General features: G+C 44.2%; 1 protein-coding gene across 5 annotated transcripts in view; it reads left to right on the top strand.

The window, feature by feature from the left end:
* pcdh15b (protocadherin-related 15b) overlaps positions 1–23,259 on the top strand; it is a 76,367-nt gene that overhangs the window by 16,553 nt on the left and 36,555 nt on the right. For 3 of the 5 annotated variants that reach the window (XM_088284288.1, XM_088284287.1, XM_088284283.1), the window contains exons 3-19: positions 2,976–2,990; positions 3,177–3,242; positions 5,844–6,004; positions 6,114–6,269; positions 7,743–7,862; positions 8,765–8,875; positions 9,928–10,098; positions 11,760–11,868; positions 12,952–13,064; positions 13,708–13,914; positions 15,994–16,128; positions 16,872–17,021; positions 17,101–17,192; positions 17,846–17,947; positions 20,730–20,862; positions 21,398–21,477; positions 22,764–22,857. In XM_088284288.1, coding sequence (XP_088140414.1) covers positions 2,976–2,990; positions 3,177–3,242; positions 5,844–6,004; positions 6,114–6,269; positions 7,743–7,862; positions 8,765–8,875; positions 9,928–10,098; positions 11,760–11,868; positions 12,952–13,064; positions 13,708–13,914; positions 15,994–16,128; positions 16,872–17,021; positions 17,101–17,192; positions 17,846–17,947; positions 20,730–20,862; positions 21,398–21,477; positions 22,764–22,857 — 2,015 coding nt within the window. The remainder of the gene's footprint in view (positions 1–2,975; positions 2,991–3,176; positions 3,243–5,843; positions 6,005–6,113; positions 6,270–7,742; positions 7,863–8,764; positions 8,876–9,927; positions 10,099–11,759; positions 11,869–12,951; positions 13,065–13,707; positions 13,915–15,993; positions 16,129–16,871; positions 17,022–17,100; positions 17,193–17,845; positions 17,948–20,729; positions 20,863–21,397; positions 21,478–22,763; positions 22,858–23,259) is intronic. The other 2 variants (XM_088284284.1, XM_088284286.1) reach the window with 2 other exon arrangements.

The raw sequence follows: 23,259 nt of genomic DNA, 5'->3' as shown, positions 1-23,259 counted from the left end.
TGAGGGAGCAATGGCGGCTTGTTCGAATACATAGCAGTGAGGTGGGGGGGGGCATACAAATCTAAACATAATACAGTGGGTATAAAAAGTCTACACACCCCTGTTTGAAAACTTGCCACCTTTAAATGTGACCTACACAACATGAAAATTTTAATTGTTTTATCATTGAGAAGGGAATAAGACGAAAAAAGAATTTGCACAAGTGTTCACACCCCCAGAATTTGGGCATGTGGCCGTGTTCAGAATGAACCAATCGCGTTCAAACTCATGCTAAATCGGAGCGAGCCTTCCAAGTGCGTCTGATTAACGGCTTGTGACCTTGACAAGGGTTCAAAAGAGCATCAAAAAGCTGCAACTCGGGTTCGAACCGGAACAAAAGGCAGCAGAACATCTTATGCCAGTCCTGACGGCTTTACAAAATGCTGACGGAATATAAACCTGGTAGGTCAACGAGTGGAATTTAAGATGTTCACGTCAAACATGGTGAAGCAGCATTTAGGTGTTATGCTGCACGACAAAATTAATACGATACCGATTGAAGGGATTTTTTTTTTCCCGCTCGTACCTTTTATTTTTTGCTTTGCTTTTAAATGTACTTTTAATGATGTGAAGTTAGCTCGTGTATGAAATGTGTTGCCTTGCCAAGGTCGGGCTGGAAAAGAGAGAACAAAAAAAATAATGCCCCAAAGCAGTTTTGTTCATTTAGAATCTCGGCTAAAAAGCCCAACCTTGTTTTGGAGGAAAATACGGCACGAATATGTCTTATGAAACGAAGTGAAAAGCACAAAGTCGAAGTCATCCATTTAAGTTTGACGGAGCCATTTTGCGCAAATTCTTTGAAAAAGCCCTACCAGGAAATTCTTCCAAATGAGTCGCAATTGGAAGCAGGTATCCTTGACGGCTGTTAAATTGCAAATTCTTTTTTTTTTTTTTTTGCCTACGGTGTCGCGAGAGCCTGTTCATCGCCGCTTTAATTAATAGCGTTCTTGCTTTGAGATAACGCTGTAAAGTTTGACGATCGTTTGAAAACTCTGCCAATTTTTTATTTTCCGGAGGTGAAACTGAAAGCAATTACCTGCGGATCAAACTTTTCACCTCCGCTAACTCAACTTGGTGTCCTTTGAAAGGAACCGCCGATCTCTGAACGTTTCAAGATCAGAATCCGACGGAAGCGGCGCTAAATTGGCCGCGGCGATTCTGGAGAATCATTAAATTTTCCGGCTTTAATATGACGACGATCATCACGTCGCTGCAATAAACTCCTGCGAATAATCCTCCCCTTTTAGTGAGATTGCCAGAAATTGTGTTAATTCAACCGTCATGCCGAGATAACGCGCATTACGGCGCCGCGTGATTTCATTCGCCGCCGATAACGCCGCGTCGTCCGCCGAGCTCATCGTCATCGTATCAACCGTGGGTGCTTTGGCCAATATCGCAATTTTTAGTGAAGATGTCTGAAATGATGACCGCCCCCCCCCCTCCTTCCCCCTTCATTTTCAAGAAAGTAACTCATTTCATTGTGTTGGACCGTCACTTTAGATTACAGCCCTGACTGATGCCGTTTCATTCCATTTAATGGGGACGGCGGCAGAAGCAAAGTCGAGTGACAGGTAAAAGCCGGGAGACAGATTAGAAAAGGCAGACGGTAGAAAAAAAACAAAAAAAAAACTGAAATTCCCCATGCGGAACAAGTGGATGAGGGGCATCGTGTTGCAGCGAATAACGAGGCAGCCGAGCAGGAGATGCGCATCTGTCATGCACGCACACTCGCAAACAAATGCACTCTCAAAGGCCAGCTGGTCCGCTAACGAGTGGCTATTGTGGCATTGCTTTTGCACACTTCGCTTGCGTGAGATGCGCAATTACAAAAGCTTGGAAGGAGCGAGATGGAAAATTCTCTTCCGGCGCTTCAGCATCAAGTGTTGGACGAATGAGGAAAAACAAGCAGATTTTCTCTCTCTCCCTCTCTCTTTCTCTCCCTCCCTCTCACCCCTCCCTCTCTCTCTCCCCCTCCCTCCCTCTCTCTCTCTCTCTCTCTCCCCTTCCCTCCCTACCCCTCTCTCTATCTCTCCCTCTCTCTCCCTCCCTCTCTCCCCCTCTCTCCCTCCCTCCCGCTCTCTCCCTCACCCTCCCTCCCTCTCTCCCTCCCTCTCTCCCCCTCTCTCCCTCTCTCTCTCTCCCTCCCGCTCTCTCCCTCACCCTCCCTCCCTCTCTCCCTCCCGCTCTCTCCCTCACCCTCCCTCCCTCTCTCCCTCTCTTTATCTCTCTCCCCCTCCCTCTCTCTCTCTTTCTCCCTCTCTCCCCCTCCCTCTCTCTCTTTCTCTCTCTCCCCCTCCCTCCCTCCCTCTCTCTCTCTTTCTCTCTCTCTCCCTCCCCCTCCCTCCCTCCCTCTCTCCCCCTCCCCCTCTCTCTCCCCATCTCTCCCCCTCCCTGACAACTCACAGATTTTACGCCAGTTCCAGAACTTTTGGAGTGTTTAGTGAGCACTGAGATATTCTGACATAACGTGCGATGATCGTTTGGCTTCCGACAAGGTGAACAGTCTAGACGCAAATATTTCTGTTTGGGTCTGACCTCACTAAAGTATTTCGTTTAAAAAAAAAAAAAATGAACAAGTGGTTGGTAACGTGTGGAGTCTTTGACCGTTACATGCGGCAAGGTGTCAATCAAGGACAGCTGGATCAGTCCCCTTTTGAAAACTTGAATGTCACATTTTCACCTTCTCGGGTGCAAATCGTTTCACAGCAGTCTCTTTTTTTTTTTTTAATCACAAATGTGTCTGCTGGTTATGAATTCAAACGGGTAAAAAAATGTCATACAGTACGCATCAATGTCGCGCCTTAGAGTGCACAGCTTTTCAAAACCTCAAAGGCACTCACAGCCTGAAGATTTATTCCTAATTTTCCTTCCTGCTTTCTTTTTTTTTATTTCCTTCCTCTGTCCTTTCTTCCCTCCTGCTGGGTCTTCTGCTGCAGACTGGCAATATGACGGTGAGAACTATTTCCACTTTTCCTCCTCCCCATTAATGTTGTGTTTGTGTGACTCTGTAAATCCGGCGACAGTTCGTTGAAATCAATTTCGATGTGAATGGCCCGCGCTAATCCAATGCGGAAATCGCACAATACGAACAATGTGCCGCCTTTATTATGCTTTTTTTTTTTTTGTCTCTCTCACAGAATGCAAACTCTCTCGATCGGGTCCGCCGGCAACCATTGTCGCCATCGACGAGGAGAGTCCCAATGGTAAGGCGTTCCACTTTAATTCCCAATTTGAGGGACGACCGAGAGGGGAAGAACTTTGAGCAAACGCGGCGAGGCGATCTTGACCTTTTTCGACCGGCTACCAATTGGCGAGGCGTGTAGCCCGCGCTTGTTAATATTCATGAGGCCTCAGCCCGCCGCGCCGTTGCTGGAGGCTCGTCTCTTCGCCAGAATCGTAGCTCAGGTGTCAATTGAAGCGCAAGCGAGGCTAAATCGTTTTTTTGTTGACTCTTGGCACCATTGCGATAATCAAGTCTACTGGCGATAAAAGCGCAGATAGGAATGTTCAGTCCGGATGTTTTTTTTAAAATTTTTTCTAAGCTGATTGAAGGCCGTTTTAGTGGTTGATTTCACTCATTCACTACCAGCTGAGTAAAAAATAAATAAATAAATAAATAAATGAAAGGATCTTTGACGTCTTTAGCCGTCAATGGTAGTCAAGAGTTAATATGGCGGCGAAAAATCAGGTCGGAATCTGTCATCACTCTTCACTCACTCTTTGTGGTCGCAAAATATATTTGAGTCAAGGAAGCGGCGGGAGATCAGATGGAGATATTTATTAGAGCGCAGGCGAGATATGATGCTAATGGCGGAGGCACGTCACGACGACTACGTTTTATAAATGTACGACTGCTGGGATGGCTTGAAGAGAATAATGGATGCGAGTTTTATCTTCCCCGAGTGTAGTTCAGATAAAACAGACGCCCAAGGAGAGGCAACCGCCACGCGTCTGTCTATCATCCGTCAGGTAATCGGCGCGTAAAACCGCACGCTAGCGGCTTAAAGTCACCTCTTGGCCATTATTATTTATCGTAAGATATCTCAAATCTTATTGAAATTGTTGTTCTGTACACATTAGCGGAATCCCCCGCAGCAAAACATACGAAAAAGTCGACATGAGGGTTTTAAAGGCAATTACTGAAATGTATCAATATTGCGGAAAATGGCTCATGGCGATGTGATTATTCATTCATGTGCAAAGACGCAGATTCATTTTCAGCTAATTAGTTTATCAAAAGCAAAGTTCATGTGAGATTCACATTTTAGTGAGTGTTTTAATCAACTTTTTTTTTACTGCAGTCACTTTGCCAGAATAAAATGGTTAATCGTCGAATCGCGCCAGGTCTTCGCAAAGACATTAATTAGGGTGACGCCCCCCACCCCCCCACCCCAGCAAGAAGAAAACAATCCGCGCCCCACCACCACCACTACCCACTCTCCGCCGCAACTATAAATAATAGCATTTTGTTGCAAAACAAACAGACACCGTAGAGTTAATAGTCGCGGCGTACAATGGGGAATGAGAGCGCCACTGCCAACTAGTGGAGTGGATGTGCAATTACACTTTATTGTAGAATGGTGGGGGGAAAAAAAAGGGGTCACATGCGCCCCCCTCAGCATCGCACCGCAAAATAAATAAATATATACATATATAATTAAATTAAATAAAATAAAATTAAAATAAAATAAAATAAAATTAAATTAAAATAAAATAAATAATAATTCGTCCCTGCTTCTGCACCTGGGTCATTTTTAATCTGGTTGCCGATCTCATGTCAATTGCGGCCACTGTAAAGAGAGCCAGTTGACGTCCCGGGCACCGTTTCGAAATCGGTTACACGCAAGGGGACAATTTTAACAGAGCCATTCTCATCGTTCTTCCTTGACTGTTGCGAGACCGAGCGGAGAAACCGCCAGCGAGGACCACACACACCACATCCACGGAACCTCTGCGGGAATTTTTTTCAATCTCATTTCCAACATAAAAAAAAAGCCAATTTCATGAAATTTACACAAACACTACCCCCCCCCCCCGGCCGTCATTCCCAAGCCTCGACGCATTTTCCGCAGCAGTGAATCACGTCAAGGCATTTGAGGCGAAGGGCCGTGGCCCAATTATGGGTTGGATATTAGATTGTGCAGATGTTAGATGTGGAAGGGAAAAAAAAAAACCATGTTCTTATGACTCGAGTGAGACAGCTGGCCGCTGCCGCGCTCCAAAGTGCATACATCGAGCACGTTTGCTCATGCTAGCCTCCGTATGGCAAACGCTTTCGGGTCAGTCACCGGTCTTTTCATCTTCCACCAAAACATTATTTATTTATTTTTTTTCAAAAAAGTCGAGCGAATAGAAGAGGTGGCATACTTGCGTCAATCTTTTTAACAGGCGGAATACTTTCTTGAATTTTGCGGTCCAACACAAAATAGTGATCGGATTAATAATGCAGGACTCCGGGGCACGGGTAACGGGTCTCTGAAGACTTGCCGCAGAGCACACGTACTTTCAAGGAAGTTTCACTTGAAAACACATTTGGGTTCCGAGACGCCATCTCGGGGCTTGAGGTAGCGCTTACGGACGTTTACTTTTCATCTTTTTCGCTGATGAGCACGTCTCCCGGCTCCTTGAGAAAATCATCTGCCGTGAGTTGAGTGAGACCGAGAGATGATAGGACCAGTGTAGCCAGACTGTCATTTTTTTTTTTTTTTGGATGCCTTTTGACGTCACAGTGACTTAAGTGGCGAGTTGTCTGGCGGAGCGATTTCAGAGCGCTATTTAGGAATGTAAAAACGGCATTTCTTCAGGAACACTGCTGGTGGAGAACATGCAAATCAACGGCGTGGCGGAGGGTCCGGACCGAACCATCTCCTTGTCTCTGAGGGACAATCATCACCACTGGGTGATTCTGGACCCTTCCAAACAAGCGCTTTACCTCAACAGCACCGGACGAGTTCTCGACAGAGATGTAAGAAGTTCAAAATTAAATTTCCAGAGGAATTAAATAAATACGTTTCACCGCTATTGCATAATTGCGCAACTGACCGTGGTTCCCCCCGCCCCCTCGTCTTTTGCAGCCTCCGTCGTACATTCAGTCCATTGTGGTTCAGGTGCAGTGTACCAACGAGCTGGTGGGCACCGTCATACTTCACGAGGTCCGAATCGTCGTGCGCGATCGCAACGACAACAAGCCGCGTTTCCAGCAGCCCAGATACTACGTGGCCGTGAGCGAGGTAAAGCCGACGACGCTCCTTATCACATTTCATAATTCACATTTCTAGACTTATTTGTTGCTTTTTGGACCTTCACCTATTTTTTTATTTGATCTGATCCACTTCCTGGCTTTCCCTTCGCCCCTATAGATTATGATGAGTTGTTTCAATTATTCGCAAACTTTCGCAATTTACAGTTGGGCTCAGTGTCCATCCCCTGAGGCATCCACTATATGTTGAAGGAGCCAGATGGGTCAACTGCAAAAACGGCAATGTAGAGTTTTGTGATGGGAAAATGAAGCTTCAAATTTGCTTCATGAACCAGTGGTTGTATTTTTGAGTCCTCTAGATGGCGCTGTTGGTTTAAAAAAATGTTTGTGTTCCACTTCGGAGGTTCCACACTTTCCTAGGCATTCAAAATCAGTTTCTCTGAGCCCCCCCCCCCCCCTCCCTCAACGCCGTTTAAATGCCAAACCTGTTGCTCCCGCGCTCCCCGGCGTCGGCCAAGGCAGAATTTAAAGGTCCAACTGGACGACGGGGCCTGCGTGTTGGCGGCTGCTGCACAATTTCTCATTATGCAGTTTTCCACAGCCTGTCCAAGTCAATCGGTCCTCTCCAGCTCCCTCTTCGTCTCCCCCCCGGCCCATCCGCATACCCCCCCCCCCCGTCCCTCTTTTCCGAACCCCCGCCTCTGCCCGTCACCTCTGGCAGCTCCTCATCCTGTCACCTTCCCTCAACCCCGCCGCCCGTCCTCTGCCACACTTGATATACTTTCGGTTGCCACACCATCAGGAGACGCTTCATTATTCAAATACGCATCGGCAAATGTAACGGCGCCGTGTTCGGCGTGGCCGTCATCGTTTTAAAAAAGGAATACGTCTGCTCCCGTGAGTGCAGATCAGTCAAACTTAAGTGGGAATCTTTTCATTCGGTAGAATGAAAGCATTGCGAGAGCTCGGAGTTGACTAACTAATCCTGAGGAGGAACAGGATTGAGGACCGGGGGAGTCGGTTTTGGGTGAGGGGTGAAGATTTTCGCAAGACTTGCCACTTGAGGCATTTTGAATCGGCGATGCAAACGATAAGAAGAATTATGTGGGACATCGGCGATATGGTGGCCAAATATATTTCATCTCATATGTTTCTCACGCTGTTTGGAGATTACAGTCAAGATTCTGGCGAGGTTCTACAAAGCCCTTGGCGGGTGGAAACGAAAAACAAACAAAAATGTAGCATGGAAAAATCACCGTTGGCAACATTTTTAGCTTTCATGTTCCGTGGCAAGTGTTCAAATTTAGTTTTCTCTACAATTAAATCTAACACTAAATCTCTGGGAAGTGAGTTCCCCCTGCAGTCTTAATTGCAAATTCATTGGAATCCAAGATTCTTCTTTTCAAATTTTTTTTTTCCGTGACGGAAGTACATTTTACGTACGTTCGGCCCTTAATGAGATGATTATTGGCTTTTAGTGAGAAATGTCCGTTTTTGTTTGCAGTTGACTCCGGTGGGCACCACCATCTTTTCCGGCTTTTCGGGCAACAACGGAGCCACCGACATCGACGACGGCCCGAACGGGCAGATTGAATACACAATCCAGTACAACCCCAGAGACCCGGTGAGTTTTTAAGCAGCAAAATGCGCTTTAACTTATTTATTTATTTATTTGTTGTTGTAATGATTAAATCAAGCTGAAAGTGACAAACATCAGAGCCCATCCGTTTGTTTGTGACCCCGGCGAGTCTCCAAAACAAAAACAAAAACTGACAATCACGCCGCAGTTTATTTTTTTTATTTATTTATTTTTTTTCTTTTTAAATCCACTTTTCAAAGATCCGCTGATGAGTCCGATCGGCGCCGTCCAACAAATCCGGCTCGCACGCTCCGTCTGTTATTTTCTCTCTCCTTTTCATCTGTATTGATTTGCCGCGAGCGCTATTCCTACCACAAGGGTGGCCATTTTTAGCCCTCCAGCACAGAAATATTCAACATTTAGTGAAAAAAAAAAAAATCTCTCACTTCCCATTTGTCCCTGATTTTATTTTGATGCCAATTCTAAATCAACTTTAGAATTACCGTATTTTCCGGACGATAAGCCGCTACTTTTTTCCTCGATTTTGAACCATGTCCGTTTTTCTGTGGATTTTCTTTTCACCACTAGGGGCGCTCTATAGTTCCGAAAATACACTAAATAAATCTAAATTTTTCATTTATTTATTTTATTTTTTTGCTCTTGGGTATGTTCTGTTTTAATTAGCAAAGTTGTTGCCGTGTTAAAAGGTGCATTCACAGTACAAAATCGTTTTGCACATGCAGTAAACAACTCATTTTTTTTCAACATAAAAAACTGCAACTTATATTCTGGTGCGGCTTGTATATCTTTTTTTTTTTTTTAATTAATTAATTAATTTATTTTTTTTATAGTCCGGAAATAACGGTACAGGCCTTTAAGTCTACTCTAGATTTTTTTTTTTTTTTTGTGACACGCAGAATTTAAATGTGCGGTTTGCATCTCTTCAGACAGCCAACAGAACCTTCGACATCCCGCTGACATTGTTCGGCGCCGTGGTGCTCCGAGAGCGCCTCAACTACGAGGACACAACGCGCTACCTGGTCGTCATTCAGGCTAATGTGAGTTGTGCGTCGAAAGCGCCATCGGAAGGTGGATCAAGGTAATCCGCGGGGCCAATAAAACAACCTCCTGCTTGAGCGGGGAAATCAAGTTATGCAAATGAGCCTGATCACGGCAACATTATTTACACAGTCTGGGACTATTTATGCTCTCCGGAGCCTGCCTTGAGGGAACCATGAGCTCGTCCTTAATTATCACTAATGTCCTGGTTAATGCCTTTGTTTTTCCTTCTTTGATTCCGCTGCCCCGTGAATGTTTTATTTGCAAACAAATACATTTTCGGATTCATCCATTAAGGCTTCCGTTGAGACAGGCCGACACCTTTAAAACCCTTCAGCAGAGCAAATAAACATTTTATGTCCTGAAGGGTTTTAATAGGGATGACGATAATATCTTTAATCTTTCATTAAAAAAAAAAAAGTTACATTCTAAAAAAAAGCGAACATCAACTCTGCGTGTTTTGTATTTTATTTTTTTTTCTGAGATGCCGCTGATGACTAAGATGAAATCGGAAATTTAAGAGGCATACAGTTCATGAACTCATTCACTACCAATGACGGCAAAATACGTCAAAGATCCACTATGAACCTACAAGAGTTGGAGTCAGTCCAAACAAGATAATCGCGACTCAAAACAGACCCCGAGATCTAAAATCTTCTTTTTTTTACGTCGTTTGGTCATTCGCCGATGTTGAATCGAGTTACAAGCCTGTTTTGACAAAGTAAAACGTCGGCGGTACAGATGTCGCCGTGGAAATAAAGTTGAGGAGCGACGAATTTGCCGTTGATGAAGTATATGTTCACAGCTGACATCTTATCTGGTCCACAAGGGCGGCAAACACCCTTGAGGCAGTTCATAAACAACATTTTTTTTTCCCCCGTCGCCGTCACACCGCCGTTCATCTTGAGCTGAAGGTAAAGAGAAATTTCTCCAACATAATCGTTCCACCCTCAAAACAAAGTCAACCAGAAGAGTCGATCTGTCACACAGTACGTCAATTGGGAGGTCACTGTCGTCGGATAAAGCGAATCTCGATGCATTTCTCCGGCAGGATCGAGCGCCCAACCCCAGCGAGCGGCGCACGGCTAGCACCACGCTGACGGTGGACGTCCTGGACGGCGACGACTTGGGGCCCATGTTCCTGCCGTGCGCGCTGGTGGGAAGCACCCGCGACTGCAGTCCCATCACGTACAAGTCCAACGTGCTCGAGCTCACCGAGCCGGTAAGGAGATTCAAATTACGGCTCTCGCGAATATACGTTTAGCGGACTTTCCGCTTTTTTAACGACCGGAACGTCGCTGCCGGTGCTAGCCGGCGGGTTTTCTTGCGGCAAAGTTGCCGGAATCATGTTTCCCAAGCGGTTGCATTCCTACGCCGTTTATATTCGAATAATCCGGCTTTGTTAAACATGACAAAGTCGCCGGAATCCTCAAGCCGGCGCTGAAAAGCCGGCGGAGGAGTCAGGCTTTTACTGGACCGTCTTCATCCTGTTGTTTATCTGGTCGCCGCGAAGACCCTGGGAAATATCGCAGACACGCTCAAGAGAGGAACGAGGCGCGGCGGGAGTAAATCAAGTTTACAACTTGCGGTTTGGAGAAGGCGCGAGCGTACGGCCGACAAGGACAGGCTTTTATGATAGCGGGTCGCTTTCGGATGAGCAGAAAGCGACGATGCGGGAGGGTTGCGCTCAAAAAGTTGAAGCGTTTGAGGGGGGGGGGGTGGCGGGCGCTTCGCGTGTCAATCGCCGGCCACCTGGTGATGGGGTTCAAACGGAATCGTTTGCACAAACAGACGCTTCAATTTTAAGGGGCCGGACCAGGAGCAGATGGATGGAGTGTTTTGGTAAAAAAAATACATTTAATTTTAAATAAAAGTCAACAAAAGCATTATAACAATATATATGTATTTACCACAGTATTTACATAAAACATTAACAAGGTATATTCATTTAATTTTTTTCAAGTTCGGCGGGCCCGATTAAAACGTTGAACGGGCCCGCATGTAGCCCCCGGGCTGTAGTTTGCCTACGCCTGCCCTAAACTGATCATTATTATCTCAACAGAGGCAACATTTTTATACCTGCCGTTGACTCGGTGAAAGAGAGGCCAGGAATTACTCTTCATGCATGTGAAACTAAATATGGATTACATTTAAAATGAGTAAGCTAAAAAAAAAAAACTAGTTACATGTTTTTTCTTGTCGCGCCTTGATGACGTACATATGTAAAGATTGGCAACCTCATGACAAACGTACGCCTTCTCGCCCCCCCCGCCCCAATCCATCTCGTTTACATGTTTATCATCAACACTGTTTCATTTCCAGCCGTTTTATGCCGCACCATTACTCACCATAACGTCTGTCACACACACACACGCGAGACGGAGCTCCAGATGACCGCCAATGGCGCGTCTGTGATGCGTTCAAGTACGTTTGTGAAGACGGAGAGCCGCCCGCCCCGTCTCGCCCCTCCTCCCTCCCGCTCGACATTTCACAGCTTTAGCGATTGTGGATTTCTTCCAGTGAGCTTTGCTGCTTCTCTAGCGCAAGGCTCAGCATATTGCGCCCCATATAAGTCATTATTATTGTTGGACCATTTAATTGCCGAGTGCGCGTTTGTGTGTACGTCAAAGTGTGTGTCTGGTTCGCACTCGAGTTTATGTTTATTTGATGTGTCTCGGTTTGCGTTATTTGTATTTACCAGAAATGGATTTTTCTTGTTTTCCTCTCATCGAATAGCTTTTTTTTACTTCTGTTTTATTTCTATTCCAAGCTTATAAAAATTGATATTTTAGCTCACACCCTTTTTCATCAGTAGAAACACAGATATATATATATATATATATATATATATATTTCTAAAACCAATTGTGCTCGTGTTTCTAGAATAAGGCGAACCCGCTGAATGTGACTCCACCCATTCAGGCCGTGGATCAAGACAGGAATATTCAACCTCCATCGGACAGACCCGGAATTCTGTACTCCATCCTGATTGGTGGGTCAAAAAAAACAAAAAAAAACAAATCTTTGTTCTAGAATGGCCATAAGCGATCCGAGCCACCGTGATTGCACAGTTGAGCACCCATCGTTTGGTTTGGGCCACAACAAAAGTTTTTTTTTTTTTTTTCCTCCTTCACTGCCAATGTGCAAGTCTTTCTAAATGGACTGACATGCCTGACACGGACTCGATTGCATTTCCTACACTCCCCAAACCGAAACTAATCCCCCGTCTGAGGCAGGATTATGAGAGAAAAAGAAAAAAAAAAAAAAAAAAAGGTCTTGCCACCTCGTGGCTACGCCTCGATTGGTTGAGTTATTGAATAAAAGTTCTCATTTTACGCACATTTGATGCCTCGACATTTTTTGTCGTAAGCAGCAGACGCGTTCTCGTCCGATGACGTAAATTCAAAATACGAACCGGTGGGTTTGATTATTTTCTCGAAACTTTTTAATCACGTACGATCGTGTCTCAGTGACATTTCCAGTGAAGTTTTTTTTTTTCTTTCCCTGACAGGACTTTTTGATTTGAAACTTCTTCAGGGATGCATTAAATAAACACCAAATGTCATTTCTGTTTGCTTCCGTGGCAAATATCAGGTCAGAATAATTACTGTTGGTTTTTTTTTTATCCCTTCCAATAGGATCCGACTTTTTATTCCTTTCCTAATTGTCGACACGAAACCCTTTGACGTTGAGGCCGCAACTCAACAAGGGCCTCCTCGCACTTTCTTGGAAGGGGCAAGGTCCCGAATCCGAGGCCAGCCACATAAATAAAAGCCATGAAGACGTTGCACGCTGGACGAGTGCGATTGTGCACGTGCGCAGCTTTGGCCGGCGCCGCCAGCGCTTGATTTCCCTGCAGAGCAATGCAGCATTCCAAAGTACCGCATATGTCTTGCCGGTGTGTGGATCCCACCTGTGGCGAGCTGCATTAAGCGCGTCTCTCTCTCTCTCTCTGCAACATTCTGCACCAAGACTCCCACCACGAGAACATTTATTGATTTTTAAACCAATTACTGATTTTTTTTTTTTTCACTTCCACTTTGGTATAAACAGTCTTTTTTTCCTCCTCTCGCAGGCAAGCCAGAAACCTACGCGGAATATTTCAGCTTGAACAGAACCACCGCTGAGCTCTTGCTGCTGAAGCCCATTGACAGAGAACTATACCGCAAATTTGATCTGGTTGTGAAGGTGAGCAAAGAAATCACCACTCTGCGCCTTCCCAATTCTTTCCCGGATCTGTAAACGGTAGTCGACACCAGTCGTCCTTTTTATAATGCTTAGAACGCTTATTTTTAATAATAAAAAAATAATAATAAATAATAATAATAAAAAAAAATCAATAAAAAAAATAAATAAAAAATAATAATAAATAAATAATAATAAAAAAAAAAAAATATATATATATATATATATATATAAATATAAAAATATATCCATCCTTTGTTCTTGTTCCAATGGTAGCCATGTTGAGATCCAGCATGCAAACCAATGTGACAAGACTCGGGGATTATTTTTTTTTTCCTTTTGGTACAGTTAAATTTCCAAAAATAGCTTTAAGCTAACAACAATGTAAAAGAATTATATTAAAAAAATTCAAACTAGCACAGCGCGAATGAGGTGCAGCTTTTGTTTCCTCGTCACCTGAGACGATAGAGGCGCTCTAATTGTCCCGTCATCCTCATAACGCGCCGCAGGCTTGAGGCCAAAGTTGACTGACCAAAGTGACTATTTTTCCCGTCCATATTGCAAAGCGGCGCTCACAATTTGAAGCGGAACACACAAGACGTTCATCATCATGTGTCACCAAAACGGCATCTTTCCGCGATTGCAGGCAGAGCAGGACAACGGCCACCCGCTGCCGGCTTTCGCCAGCCTCCAGATCGAGGTGCTGGATGAGAACAACCAGGCGCCGTATTTCCTGCGGAGCAGTTACCGCGGTTACGTGGCGGAGGGCTCGCCGGTGGGGACGACCGTCGCCAGCAACGCGAGCCTCACGGACCCGTTGGCCGTGGTGGCCCTGGATAACGACGTGGAGGAGGTGAGCTTTAAAAGGGTCGCGGCCGCGAGAGCGGCGTCATCATTTCGATTGAATGAGCTCGGGCTTATCAGGTGGGAGGCGGCGTTCATTACGAGGAGGGAGTTGACAAGTTGCGCGCCAAGCAGAAATGAGATGCAGCTTAGTCGTATAGCAGCAACTCTTTTAAAAAAATAAAAATAAATAATAAAATAAATAAATAATAAAATAAAATAAAAAACAAAATAAAATTAAAATAAATTAATAATAAACAATAATAATAATAATAAAATAATAATTATATATAAAAAAATATCAAGATTTATTTCTGTGTATTTTCTGAACTATAGAGCGCCCCTAGTGGTGAAGGAAAAATCCACAGGAAAGCCGCACCCGTGTATTAGCCGCATGATTCAAAATACGGTAACTCTAAAAATCACTAATCCTAACTTGAGCCACTCCAAATTGCAACCCGCTTTCTATTTTCATCCGTTTCCCAACCGTGCAAACAAACAACCGAAATTCTGCCGACTTAATCGTCTCCTCACAGCATGAAAACGTACGCGCCTCAAGTTTTGTGTGCGTTGACAATGGGAACGACTCCACTTAAAAACCCTCCGTTTTGTGCGGACGTGGCGATCGGTTGGAAATGAGCCCCTCAAGCGTGAAACGCGATTAGACGCTTTGCCCCACTGTGTTTGGAGTTGGCCAAATACATCTGCATTTTAATGACGTTTCTTGTGTAACGTGCGAGTCAACAGCTCTGCGTGACTTATTTGCTTTTGTAGGTGACAGCCAATGAGACGCCTGTAGGTACCATTTATTTCTTGATTTTTTTTTTTTAAACCTTCCTCTTGAGTGCTGCAGTTTTGGATTTGATTGATTTCTTTTTACCACTACGCTACTGAGTCTCAACTCTTTTCCAAAGCGGCATGAGTGATGGGAAAATGAAGCTTCAAATTTGCTTCATGAACCAGTTGTTGTATTTTTGAGTCCTCTAGATGGCGCTGTTGGTTTAAATTAACGGTTTTAAAAAATGTCGCCATCTACAGGAGGCCAAAAATACTACAACTGTATTTGTGTCAATTTGTAAGAAATTCTAAATCGCTTTCCTGCTCTTTTCCGATGAGGGTTCCTCTTTTCCTGACCGAGTATGACAGCATCCTAACGTCTGCCGATGTTTTGAATCCATCCTACGTTTGATGGTGGCGGCGGCGAGCCAAGCAGCATGCTTCACTCTGTGCTTCCATGCTGCCGTTTCTTGCCTTGGAATTGCTCCAAATCTGCTTTTGTGACCAGCTTGGAATGTTGATTGCTCTTTTTTCTTTTTTTTAAGCATGGTATAAAAGCCTCTCAAGTGTCTTTCGCCTACAGACTGAAACGTACTTGGTGATCACTTTTGTTTCCAAGGATCTTGGTTCGCTGAGGATGTAGCACAGGCCTCTTGACGCAGATGAGCTTCGCGCCCCCCCCCCCCCCCTCGCGACCCCTCCCCCTTGTTGAACCGAACGCTCTTTGTGACCATAATCTGTTCATGAATGCTCGTGTCCGATGATATATGTCGACTTCTTTTAAATATTGCTTACTCGTGGCTTTCCTCCAGCGCTAAGGAGCAACAATGATGATAACGGCCATCGCGTTTATGCGCGCCCGCTTATTTACGACTCAATATTCACACTGGCTACATCCACAAAATTGTCACACACACACACAAACACACACACACACACCTTCGCCCTTGCTGAAGCAGCCTTATCTGGGATGAGAGCACACATATGCACATTGATCCGAGAATTTTCATGTTCAGAACGCCGGGACAGAAATATCCGCCGGTTTTATCATTTTGTTGCTCACAAGTTATAACATGCATGAAACTACATTTTTTGTTTTTTCAGACATTGATTAATAATCCCGTGAGCACATATAATAATCCAGAATAAGCGTGAGTAGATCAAGCCTTGATTATTCTCATCCACTCGCCATTTGATGAAGAATCCAATCTGCATAACGCCAACGTACGCCGTCGGTATCAGGACGTTCATCAACGCGCGTTCATCATGACGAGTAACTGATAACCCCCCCCCCCCCACTCCGTTCCACCAGACCAAGGATCCTCAGCTGCAACTGTCATTGGACAGCTACGCCAACGTGTTTGCCGTGTCGCCGAGCGGCATCACCAGATACCTGACTCTGGTGCAGCCATTGGACCGAGAGGCGCAGGACTCCTACACCGTTATGGTAAGCCCGGCCCGGCGCGGTGATGTCATTAGAGCGCCGGTGATTTTTTTTTGGGCGGGGGGGGTGATGGCGAAAACGGTCGGGAAAAGCCGATATCTGATATTATTATAGAAAATTAAACCTATTAAAAAAATACTCCGGTAAAAGTAGACTCCTTACCGTACGTATAAGTAAAAAAGTACGCACGTATAACGTACCAAGTATAAATGTCAACTTTTTTTTTTTTTTTACTGGCAGAGAAGAAAGATTTTACAAAGTATTTGGATTTTACTTGCACAACAAACATCAAACCCGAGGACAATAACAACTTTGACACCACGAACGTCTCACTCAATATCCATTTTCATCATGACGTTAATTCGCCGACTTCCTTCCTTGAAAAGTCAATGCTTCTTTTGTTGCGGCTTTTCTCGCTCTTATTTCGCCGCCATCTCATTTAGCCGTGTCTGTACACGGCGAGGCTGCCCTGTCGCCACATAATATAAAGCCAAGCTGCCTGCTTCTGAATCTGTTGCATTTATCTCATTCAGTAAAAAAAAAAAAAAAAAAAATCTTTGACGTATTTAGCCGTCAATGGGAGTAAACGAGTTAAGAGGAACCACAGCCCAAATCTTTTCGATTTTCACATAATTTGCATTTGATTTGCAGCGTCTCCTGTATGTGGCAAAAAGTTATTGTTACATCCCAACTGAAAAAAAAAATATATATATTGCTGTCCTCTGCCGCGTGTTTGTTGCCGTAAGCTGCAAGCATCAGACGGCGTCCAGCAGAGCGCTCCGGTCGCCGTGACGATAACCGTGCTGGACGCAAACGACAACACGCCCACGTTTGCCAACGTGTCCTATAACGTCCACCTGTATACCGACATGACGCCGGGGGAAACTGTGCTGCAGGTACACTTGGATTCACACGAGTTTTTGTGGTGTTCATTTTTAAGCGTGATGTGCAATCATTTTTTTTTTTTTTTTGCAGCTGTTAGCAGTCGATGAGGATGACGGTCCCAATGGACGAGTCACTTATCGGATTTTAGCGGGGGATCAAGGACAGTTTCAGATCGGCAACAGGTAGCTTGACGTGTTTTATATATATTTAGATATTTTTTGTAATTTTTCGTAGGTTTTTGAAAAATCCTTTATTTTCGTTGTTTCCTAGAGGGAATTTTTTTTTTGCAGATTAGAACAAATCAGAATGGCTTGAACCTCAAAGATTTATTTTTTTATTTTTTTTAAACTGCACCGGCTGGCTGCGCATATTTTGCATTTCGACACATATTGGCATCTGCCATTTTTTTTTTTTTCCGGTCGGCCAATAGGGCGTCAAGTTCAAACTGGGTTATTTTGGCTCCAAGCTTTAAAAAAATAAATAAAAAAATAGGAACTCCCAGCACGTTCTGCTTTTGTTTTAGTGCAAGTTGAAGCTTTCAGTTCTGTTTAACTTTATTTACTCGAGACAACATTCGGGAGCTATTTGTTGAAGACCTACTGAACTTTCTTAAAGGTGCAGCTGGGATTGGGAGAGCACTGCACATTTTGTAAGATTTTTTTTAGAAAATGATTAAAGATAAAAAAAAAAAAAAGTTTACTACCAATAATCAGTATCTGCCCTTTAAAAAACAAAAAAAAAAAAACAAAAACAAACAAAAAAAAAAAAACCATAATTATCTTTCTCAGTGCATTATTTTTTTCACTTGGTGTTTTTTCAAAACATTTTTTTCCAGCAGCGGCATCATTACTGTCGCGCCAGGTGTGGCGCTGTCTGTGGGGCGACGCTACGCGTTGACCGTGGAAGCTATGGACAATGGAGCAGAACCTCACAGAAGGTAAATTAAAAAAAAAAAGAAAAAAGAGTTTTGTCCATCTGCTTGTCATTCAAACATTTTTTTTTCTAGTTCAACCTTTCTGCTTGGCAGCAGAACCTATTTCACTTTCAGCAAGATGCCATGAATTATAGATGTGTATCGAAAAAAAAAAGGCGAGAAAAGGGTTTTGGGCCTCCCAGGGTGACAATTGGGCAGTGTATGTATGTGTGTGTGGGGGGGGGAGTGGGGTAAATGAAACGGAAGCGGAACCAACGGTAATGGGAGGGAGACACGCTACTCGTTAGCTTCTCCTTGAGGGCGGCGGAGGAAATGCGGGCGAGAGAAAAAGAAAAATGTAACCAATGACTATAGAGGCGAGCTGATTTCTTTTTTTTCAATTTCATTTGAAGCGATCCGCATAAAATATCAGAGGACTTGTTTCATAAAGCCAAAATATTTCGTCGCAATTTCTAAAAAATACACGATAATAAACACGCATCGTATTTTCATGAATCTCATACGGCCTTCGGGCGACTTGCTGAGGACGTCATGAGTTCCAGACATCGAGGACGGAGATTGATTGAATTTCGTCCTCATATAAGTTTTGTGAATTCAAAAGACGCAATTCCAGCCTGCGCACGAGCTAAATCATTTCATTCCTTCGCTCTTTTCATCCGGTCGGCAGGCGCAACTTCACGCCGCGAGCCGCGTACAAACTGCCGTCGAGTCTCGCTGACGTTGTTTGATGCGCGCTGACCCCCCCCCCCCCTTGTTCTTGCCGCGTTCTTGTCTCGTAGCGCATCGTCTGATACCGACGCACCGCGGGGAGAATACAAACAAAGAGCTACTATCAAAATAGATAAAAAAAAAAAAAAATCAAGCAACGCCGCTTGTTTGCCGACATCAAAAACAGACGCCGAGTACACTTTGCCATTTCGAACCTGACGGCGCTCCGTATGAGACGGAGCATTTCGACGCTTATGAAAAGCACAATAATAAGCATATTGTAAAATTAAAACCAGAAAAATCAATCATTGACCGCCAGTACTTTTTGACGTCTATATCCGTCAATGGCAGCGAATGGGGGGGAGGAGCAAATGTTTTTCTTCTTGCAAGGGGGAGCGTGACAGAAAATAATTGAGAAGCACTGGCCTAGCCTATGATCATACTATGTTGTGTTGACTATTTTATTTTATTTTTTGAAGAGACCCTGGAATGCATTTGTTCATATTTCCAGATGGCAGAAGCTGGCTCGGGCTCGCCAATGATTTTTTTTGTCAGTTTTCAGCTGTGTGCTCCCCCAATCAATAAAAAAGCGCAGATTGAGGTGGTCTCCACGCAGGGCAGTGGAAGATTGGCTCCACATTTCCCCAGATCTTAGCCCCCCCTCCCCCCTTGTTTATCTCGGGAAACACGACCCCGCCTGCAAATCAATATCCATCTCCGCGAGCTGATTTGTTATGGGTCAAGACCCAAAATGAGTTACGTGCCCCCCCCCCGCCCAAAACGAAACATGACTTTTCATGGATGCTGATTGCAAACCTGCGACCCGTTGTTGCCGTGGTGATTGAAGCGTTCCATATTTTTTCTTAAGCTTCCACATTAGGACCAAAAGCCATTATGGCTGACATTTGTCTAGCCCGTGTTTATTTTATACGAAATAGCGGTGCCTTGAGATGACGTCATTAAATTGAATGAAACATTTTTCCACAGACATTTAATAACTAAGTGCAGTACGAAACAGTTGTAGTCGTTCTTCGCACAGGATAAATTAGATGTACTTAAACCCCGCCCCTGCCCTGTCCTGGCCAAGTCAAAGAAACCAAAGCCAATTCTCCAACAGTTCATCTTGAACTTTACCTGACATCAAGTACGGAAGGTCATGAGTTACTTTTCGGTGCGACGCTATATTTGTCTGAATCTTTAAGTTCTCCGCGCCCTCCTTTTGGCTCCGACGTTGGCCCTCACCCACTCGGGGAAAATCGGTATACTTGTCAGAGATCCCGCAGTGGGCGTTTGGCGGCTGCAGCCAACCTGCGAGCGACGCTCGATATGCAGTCCTCATTTGTCGGCGCAAATTTCAAAGTCTTGATGCGGGGCGTGCCGAGAACCCCCGCCTTAATGGGATGTGGCGCTGGCTTTGTAAATAGTCTGTCGCTATGGCAACAAGCTGTCGCCAAGTGTCACACGCATCGGAATGAAAACATCTGCCGGCAGCACTTGGGGAAGGCTTCGGAAAAGATCTTAGGTGAGCGGTAAGTAATGAAGGGTTTGTTAAACGACCTCGCGTTGGTGTCTTGGACTCAAATTAGCGCACAGCCTCCATTACACTTTGGAGGAGGACCACCGGGGGGAAGGAATTTAAAGCCGGCTGAAGGATCTCCGAGCACAAAGAAGCTGGGCCACGTTCTTTAGATAGTCACCCTCGGTCCAAATATTTTATTCCCGTCAATTCCTCGGATAGCTTTCAAGCTACTTTGCCGTCAACAAAAAGAATCCGCTGATTAGCCTCATTAGTTTACGAAACGGACTTTAATCAATGCATACGCATTTAGCTCTCTGCCGAAGCGACGTTCCGAAAGGTCTTTGAATATTACATGCCGCATAATGAAGAGAAGGGCTGAGCATTGTTTCCTTACAAGGCCTTTTACGGGAAATACGAAAACAAAGGCGTTCCCGGCACAAAAGCCTGAGCTGAGCGAGAGCACCTTTGCACGGCTCAAAGTTTGTGTCTTGAATGGATTGATTAAACACGGCCAAGAAACGGAGCGTTTGCAGTGGCTGACTCTGTCATCTTTTCAAGGTCGTCCATTACCACGGTCTACATTGAAGTTTTGCCGCCCAACAACCAGAGTCCTCCGCGTTTTCCACGGCAGCGGTACAGTCTGGAGATTAGCGAAGCGATGAGGACGGGGGCGACGCTCCTGAACCTCCAGGTACACACACGGACTATCCGCTAAATAGGAGGTGTAATCGTCTGTTCACATTTCGACGTCTTGAGACCGAGAAGTACTCGGTACTACACCGCGGCGAGTCTTTGTAGATTCTCCGTCGTCGTAATCAGTATAAATGGACTTTTCTTGTTGGCGGAAGAGATTCCACCTTGAATCCAAAAAATGTCTTCGGTTATACCATTAAGATGCCGAGCAGTCGTCGTTCACGGGAGACGATCTTGTCAGGAGATCTGTCATGACGTTGTTGTATGAGGACGAACTTCCTGTTTTCTCAAAAACTGATTCTTTAGTTTCCCATAAAAGGATTCCTTTCACATCTTTCAAACCGGCCAATCTCCTTATCCAGAATTTGGACATGGTCGTCCGCAAAAGTGTAGTCTTCCACAAACAAGAAAAGTCCACTTCCCGGAATTGAACCCTTGTAGACTTATATTCTCAGACCTGTTGCGGATTTTGCCGTTCAATTCCTTGGTTGAGATCAGCAAATTTTGTGAGTGGTTTCCATCCCGATTTTCAGGCCGCTGATCGTGAGAGGGACCCCATCATCTACAGAATCAACCGTGGGGATCACCATGGGCAGTTTTTACTGGAGCGCAAGTAAGCGAACTTTATCCGTGTCTTGAATCTCACGCCACATGATGTCTCACTTCTCCTTCAGACGCTCACTGCAACGTTACGGTCGATAAACCGGCACAATCTCATAAGATCCAATAAAACATGTCTGCCTTTATAGTGGCATTCGTTATTTGTGGATGTTTGCAGTGGTCCGCCTCATCGGGAATGGTGTCGGGCGTCATATTAGAACCCGAACAATTTTCCTGAATAATACATATTCACGCGACAATGTCGCAGTCGGAAAAAAAAAAAAAAAAAAAAAAATCACAAAGAGACAATAATAGCTCCAAAAGATCCTTGAGTCGTTAGAGAATTGGGCTCCAACAAGAACTTTCGACATAGATTACCAAAAGGCGCACTGCTGTATTTATTCATTTATAGGTCATCAAAAATGCATTACCACCACCAGGGAAGGTCTATTTACATTTCTTGGGGGCGGGGGGACCCAGGGAATTATATTCAGAAAGAGAAAGACAGAGATGTAAATGTGAAGTGACATGTGGAGTACAAAAAAAATAAAATAAATATGATGGACTTAATGTTGAACAGCAGCCAGGAAGCTAAGACGGAGGATTTATGGATTTGAAAAATCACAAAGAATATGTATTCAGCAAAAAAAAATAAAAAATCATGAAACAAGCACTTTAAGGAGCTTTCATCTCCACGTTCGAGGAATATTGGCTGGGCTTTGTCTAACGCCACTTGCGGAGCTTTAGCTTTTTTTTTTTTTTTATTGGAGCTCCACTACAAAGGTGTGCTGACTTGTGCTTTCACGCAAACGACATTCACGCCCTGCAGCTGCCGTCGATGCAAACTTGCCCAATATTTTCCACGTTGGCCCACTTTGCAAATTAAAAAGTCGCATTCCGGAAACTGAAAATATAAGCTGACGCAGTGAAGTCAATTTTTTATTTTTTTTTTATACAGTGAAGAATTTCATCAGCGTGCGTTGCATCAGTCAGCTCGCTTATTATTCCAAAAAGATGCTGTCAAAGAAACAACATGACAATAACGTTGACCACTTTTAATAATAATAAAAAAAAAAAACATTTATTGCCATTGACGGCTAAATACGTCTTTTTTTTTTGCCATTGACGGCGAAATACGTCTTTTTTTTTTTCGGCTGGTAGTGAATGAGTTAAATATTCGCTAAGGTTGAAGCCAAAGATGACATTTTTATAATAAGAGAAAACTTTGCCGCTCGGCTTCTTTTCAGCCGTCACTCATGGCCGCAGGATTAACAGTAATTTGTGTTCCCTCTGCTCCAGTTCTGGGTATTTGGTCCTGGACAAACCTCTAGACAGGGAAGACCTGGACTGCTACACACTGGTGGTCACAGCCTCGGATGAGCGGCCCGACGGGGTAAGAACACTCACGTGTTGAAAATTAAGGAGAAGCGTTTGAGTTGAACCTCGGTTTTAACTAAATCTGAATGGTTCGAAAACCAAAGTAAGATTTCCCATTTCAGATTATGTAAATCTAATTAATCCGCTCCAAAAAAAACCCCATAATTTATAGAAATTAATTTTGTAGAGAATAAGCAGCTTGCCATCGACGATGATATACGTAAAGCAAACTAAAAAAAAAAAAAAAAATTCGGGTTAACACTGATTGATAAAGGGAAATGAATGGCTAACTCGCATTTTTTTGTTTTTAAATAAGAAAAATGAGCAGCTGTAAAAAAATAAATAAATAAATAAATAAAAAATTAAGGCTTATAAAAATTGCAAAAGTTCCACTGCATTTTTCATCAACACAAATGTA

This window comes from Idiotropiscis lumnitzeri, chromosome 20, assembly GCF_059441095.1.
Source record: "Idiotropiscis lumnitzeri isolate Australia: NSW breed Sydney's pygmy pipehorse chromosome 20, RoL_Ilum_1.0, whole genome shotgun sequence".
In the NCBI taxonomy this organism is placed as follows: domain Eukaryota; kingdom Metazoa; phylum Chordata; class Actinopteri; order Syngnathiformes; family Syngnathidae; genus Idiotropiscis; species Idiotropiscis lumnitzeri.
Note: the sequence above shows the minus strand (reverse complement) of the source record. Positions and strands in the feature narration are given on the sequence as shown.